Source organism: Poecilia latipinna, unplaced genomic scaffold, assembly GCF_001443285.1.
Source record: "Poecilia latipinna isolate Pla-1442-1.1 unplaced genomic scaffold, P_latipinna-1.0 Scaffold2727, whole genome shotgun sequence".
Lineage (NCBI taxonomy): Eukaryota > Metazoa > Chordata > Actinopteri > Cyprinodontiformes > Poeciliidae > Poecilia > Poecilia latipinna.
This window is the reverse complement of record NW_015115343.1, coordinates 113,788-119,359: the sequence shown is the minus strand read 5'-3', so window position 1 is coordinate 119,359 and position 5,572 is coordinate 113,788. Positions and strand designations below refer to the sequence as shown.

The following is a 5,572-nucleotide window of genomic DNA, read 5'->3' as shown; positions in this document are numbered from 1 at the left end:
ATATATATATATATATATGTGTGTGTGGCACATCACAGGGCTCAACCCTAAGCCCCCAAAATGCTTATTTCCAACATGTGTTGCAAAACCACAGCTGAATAGGCAAACTGTCATTTAAAATTATGTAATTGTTAGAAAATAAATTATTCAACCTCTTTGTCACAGTGACACGGACACGAGGGCAAGCGCACTGAGCATCTTTGGTCGCGTTCAAAGGGGGACTACTCTGAAAACAGGAACTGTCTTGGCTACAACGTAGATGACCGGAGTTTTTGTTGCAGTCGGCGCATTTTCAGGCAGACAACATGTGTACTGGAAAGTGCTCCCTTTTCATTGCGATCTCTCTGTACCCCTTGGTTCTTCTGTCCATCATCTGCAACATTTTGCTCTTCTTTCCTGACTGGAGCACCAAGGCTGCCAAAGAGGGACACATTACTGATGAAGTGAAGTACATGGGAGGATTCATCGGTGGTGGCGTCCTGGTAAGTAGTTGGTTGGTAAACGAGACTACAAATGGAAAGGTGTTCTAGGCTTCGTGAAATAATTACTGGATAGAATTGTTTTTTGGGATAAATTAAAACATTTTGCACCCCTTTAATGGATTTGATAAATGCTTTTGTTGTCACATAAGTCATTATCAAATGTCTTAAAACCAAACCAGAACATTTGTGCTGCTAAAAACCTTCACCTGACTGACATCGCGCAAACTGAATGCAAACCACCCAATGTGTCTCAACACAGGTGCTGATCCCAGCGCTGTACATTCACTTGACTGGAGAACAAGGCTGCTGTGCAAATCGCTTTGGGGTGAGTTATTCTGACCTAATTTAAGGTGAAACAGAGCAGCAAATACAAGTTGTAACCAAGTTAAGGAAGATCTGCAACAAAACAGGCTAAATTCAGAGTAGTTCAGTTGTTCCTGAGCTGAAGAAATATGCTGCGTTGTGCTGCATCACCGTTGCACAACACCAAGGCACTTTTGATGCAGATAGCAAAACCACAGTTTACCAAAGCACGTAAACATGCATTTCCTCACTTTAGTAGGTGTGATATAAAAGTGAGGAAACGCACTTTTAATGTTAATGGCACTGAGACCCTTAACATTAGTGTAAAACAATAAAATATTTGTAAATCGTTTCGTTGTGTGCATATATTTGCTGCATAGTCAAATCTGATGAAAACGTATGTAAAAGCTGTGATGAAGAGAGGGAATCAGTGAATATGTTTCCTGTTTAAAGAGAGGTGAAAAAGGAGGTGAACTCATAATTAACTATTTTAAAATCGTCTTACGGTTTAAACTGACCTCTGCTTCTCATTTAATATCGGCAGATGTTCTTTTCCATCATATTTGCCGCAGTGGGTGCGGCTGGTGCCGTATACAGCTTCATTGTGGCGATGCTCGGCTTCTCTAATGGGCCTCTGTGCAGAACCACAGCTGGCAAATGGGAACAACCGTTTTTGGACAGGTAACAAGTTGAAATGCATCTGCGTGTGTTCTTGTTGAGATTTGGTCTTTTACAGTCTTTTTGTCTTATCCTCAGGAACCTGGTTCATGTGAAAAGCTCTAATGTCTGGAACGAGTGTGTAGAGCCAAAGAACGTGGTCCAGTTCAACATGGGTCTGTTTATCACCCTGATGGTGGCCAGCGTTCTGCAGGCTCTCCTCTGTGCCAGCCAGGTGATCAACGGCCTCGTCGGATGCATCTGTGGAACCTGCAACGACAAGCAGGTCAGAAAGAGCTGTGTGCCTTCAAAGCATCCTGATTTCCACTTCCTCATTCAGACGTGTTTTCATTGTTTCATTTCTTCTTTTTTTTTTGCAGGAAGCCTGAGTTCGTGGGCATGAAGAGTTCAAAAAGCTGCCGCCATGCAACACTTGGAAATGAGCTCCTGGTTGCTTTTTAAATAAAATGCTTGTTAAAATTGATGTTCTCTTCAACTGCATTAGCTTATTTCCACAATATATTACAGATGCTTGATTCTGCTGCAGTGTATTAATCTGAGGATATAAGTGTTGGAAATATCCATGCACATAAATTGAATAATGAAATAAAATGTTTTAACAGACGGCACACTTTTGTTCCTCGCGTTGATATTTGGGAGTTGCTATTTCTTTTCTTTTCAGTCAGCACTAATAAAGTCTTAGGTGAAACAAATGCCTGTTAGTAGCTGCAGTCTGTGCAGTGACGCCTGCAGTTAGAGATATCAGATAAAAGTTAAAAAAAAAAAAGTTAAGATGTGGTTCTCCATAACAAAGCATTTTTTTGGATAACTGCTAGTTGTATTTGAAACCCAAAAAAGCTGTGAATACCCATAAGTCTTTCATACATGAAGCTGGAAATAACAATGGGCTCGTCATAAGGAGGAGGTTCCAGTTTTTCAAGGAGCCTTTCCTGGTTGTAAATTTTATCACAGTGAATAACACTGCCTCACCCAAACGTTACTCAGAGACCAAGCTTGTTTTCCAATCACTCACTTCCTGTCGTTACTGATTAGAGACAATAACCTTTAATCAGTTGATTGACACCAGAGAATTGACGAGAGATACGCATCATGTCCGAAAAGTATTTGGTCATTCGTAGCCTGGATGTTTTCCAGGTTTTCACCGAAGCCAGACATGTTCTGTTTGTCTCTCGCTCCTGCAGCTGCATGTGCAAAGTTCAACAGTTCAAAGCTCCTACTGTGACAGAGTAAACATTATGAGCTAAATGGCCTTTAAGGAATGTTGTTTTTTGTCACACACACACACACACACAAAATCAATCAGAATAATCTGCTACAGCGAAATACAAACACAAAACTCTTTTATATCATTTATTTCACTCAGAAAGTAAAACTTTGTGCAACCACGGGGACAGCACAACAGCACGTCTGGCTGAGACGGCCTAAATGCGTCGATATCCTCAGCCATAAAAAGCTTAATGTCCATATTAGCTTTACTAACCCAACAAAACAACACTCTGCTCATCTCCATGACACCAGAGAGTGAGTCACATTCACTTCTGCAGCCTATCCCTGGCTCTGTTTGCCTTTCTTATCTTATCAGATTTAAACCTCCTACAGTTGAGCCGTTTTCAAAAGACACTCCGTTCCAAACTGGTCCACAACTTCCTGACCTTCCCAGAGTCGGAGAGCAGCAGTCGCCTGAGCTGAGATTTAAACCAAAAGGACGTTTTTTCATTCCAGAAATCGGCCGACATGTGTACTGGAAAGTGTTCCCTCTGCATTGCGGTGACGCTGTACCCGCTGGTGCTCATTTCCATCATCTGTAACATTGTGCTGTTCTTTCCTGATGGAAGCGTCCAGTACGCCAAAGATGGACACATTACAGATGAGGTGAAGTACATGGGAGGAGTGATTGGAGGAGGCATACTGGTGAGTTTTTCCTATGTTCAGCTTTGGCGTATCTGTCCTGTCTCGTGTTTTCTTTTTCATTTTAAGGTGAATAACAAATACCACATGAATCTCACTGCTAAATATTTATTGTCTGCTGAGTAAATGTTGTCTTTGCTATATTTTCAGTAAACAATTTATGCATTCTGAATCTGACCTCATGATAAAACCCGAGTCCGAATGCGTGCTAACATAACCTCCCATACAGGTTCTGATCCCTGCACTTCACATTCACCTGACTGGGAAGCAGGGCTGCTGTGGAAATCGCTGTGGGGTGAGTAATACAGGAAGCAGTGAAAACAGCGACAGATTAACGACGTGAGCTCTTGAATAAAGTGCCTGTCAGACATAAAAGTTTCAAAATTTTATTGCGGAGTTAAATAAACATTACACAAGTCACCAGAAGTAGATATCCCCCAAATATATGACAGGTATGGAGTCAAATTCAGTCAAATAATGATTCCAACTTAAATGTACAGTAGCTACTGTATTTGTGAACATTTTGCTCCAAGCATACATATGTTTCCAGATTAAACTAATAAGCATTTACTGTAATCAACAGCATTTTCTAACAAACTTTAAACCATAAAGCAAAGTCTCAATAATATAGACCCGTAGCTTGTGATGATGGGACAAAACGTGAGAAAGTTTATGGGATAAAAATAGCTTTACAATATAATTTGGAGAGATAGAATTTATTCTGGTTTGAGTACGCCATCTTGGTTTGAGGAAGGATTTTTTTTTATTAATAGAGGAAGTATGCTAAGGCATCAAACTCCCCAAACCTTCGTAAGACTTATTGCAAAGATTTTGTCTGTTGAATTTAGACTGAGGTCTGTGATCAATCTTCCCATGCAGACAAGACAAAGACAAACAGTCAGACAAAATTTTGCTCGTAATTTGTTTAGATATGAGTTTATGCTACACTGTACTAAACTGTAACAAACATGCCCCTCTCCTCTAATCTTTGCAGATGTTCCTATCTATCGCTTTTGCTGCGGTGGGCGTGGTCGGTGCCCTGTACAGCTTCGTTGTGGCCGTGTTAGGCTTGCAGAATGGACCTTTGTGTAAAGTAGTACTGGTTTGGTCGAGGCCTTTCAAAGACAGGTAAGACCCACAACTCTGAGGTGCCAATGTTTGTGTGCGGCCTGTAGCATAACAGCTTCTGTTTGTCACAGTGACACCAGTTACCTGACCGACAGCTCGAAGTGGTGGATGTGTACCGAGCCTGAGAACATCGTCCAGTTCAACATCGGACTGTTCAGCACTCTGGTGGTGACCAGCGGCCTGCAGATTATCCTCTGTGCCACTCAGATGATCAACGGGCTCTTCGGATGTCTGTGCGGCGCCTGCATCAAGAAGGAGCCAGGGATGATCTGAAGATGTAAAACCAGCAGGTACCCACATCAGCCTTTTCTCATTGAGATTTCAGTAATTCAATTTAAAGCATTAAGTATAAATTAATGCCACACATCAGGCAATAAACAATCCCGTTTAGTTGTTTTGGAGTTTAATTTATTATTCTATGCCTTTTCGTCGATTAGTTTTACTTCATTTCAGTTCTTTGTGTTTCTTATGTTTATTTCTTGTGTCTAGTTATTCTTAGTTACTCTAGTTTTATTTTTTTTTCTTCTTTGTTAAATTTATTTCCTAGACTCCAACGTACTCTCCCCCCTCACCACACTTACAACCCATTATTATATCATCAGTCTGGGTCTTTTATTTAGCATTCCACATGATTTAAGCACCTTGGCCTCAGTCACTCCTCGCCTGTTCCTCTTGTCGTTTCCATAGGTGTTCTCCTCGTGTCTCTGGTTCCCGGTTTTGAATTTACCTGGCAGGCAGGAGTGTTGTTAACCATTATCTTCTTTCATTAAAACTGCCATCAACTCAGCATCTCAGCCCCTCTGCATTTTGGTCTGCTTCCAAAGACATCACATTATGACAGCTACATTTCTGCGTTCAAACATTTGTTATTGGTTTTATTATTTTTTTATTTATGTAATTTTAAGTTTTCAGTAATCTGAAAGCCACAATCAATACAATTCACACCAACCCCGACGGCATGGTCATCAGAAAGCATTGACGTCGTTTTTTTTTTAATTCACCTTGGAGTGGAAAAAATTCTGTTATTCCTATCTCGATTTAATGGGGACTCCTTGCATTGTATTTGTCCCCCC

The 5,572-nt window shown here is 40.9% G+C and overlaps 2 protein-coding genes across 2 annotated transcripts in view; both read left to right on the top strand.

Annotated features, from left to right (window-relative positions):
* Positions 1 to 46: 46 nt before the first annotated feature.
* Positions 47 to 2,071, top strand: LOC106938922 (transmembrane 4 L6 family member 4-like). Its single transcript, XM_015021127.1, has 5 exons — positions 47 to 482; positions 742 to 807; positions 1,330 to 1,466; positions 1,542 to 1,728; positions 1,823 to 2,071. The coding sequence occupies exons 1-5, from the start codon at positions 306 to 308 to the stop codon at positions 1,829 to 1,831; spliced, it is 576 nt and encodes a 191-aa protein (XP_014876613.1). The 5' UTR covers positions 47 to 305; the 3' UTR covers positions 1,832 to 2,071.
* Positions 2,072 to 3,031: 960 nt separating this feature from the next.
* The window catches only part of tm4sf21a (transmembrane 4 L six family member 21a), a 6,878-nt gene continuing 4,337 nt past the window's right edge, over positions 3,032 to 5,572 (top strand). Inside the window, exons 1-4 of the mRNA XM_015021125.1 lie at positions 3,032 to 3,374; positions 3,601 to 3,666; positions 4,366 to 4,499; positions 4,571 to 4,789. Coding sequence (XP_014876611.1) covers positions 3,198 to 3,374; positions 3,601 to 3,666; positions 4,366 to 4,499; positions 4,571 to 4,772 — 579 coding nt within the window. The 5' untranslated portion in view covers positions 3,032 to 3,197 and the 3' untranslated portion in view covers positions 4,773 to 4,789. The remainder of the gene's footprint in view (positions 3,375 to 3,600; positions 3,667 to 4,365; positions 4,500 to 4,570; positions 4,790 to 5,572) is intronic.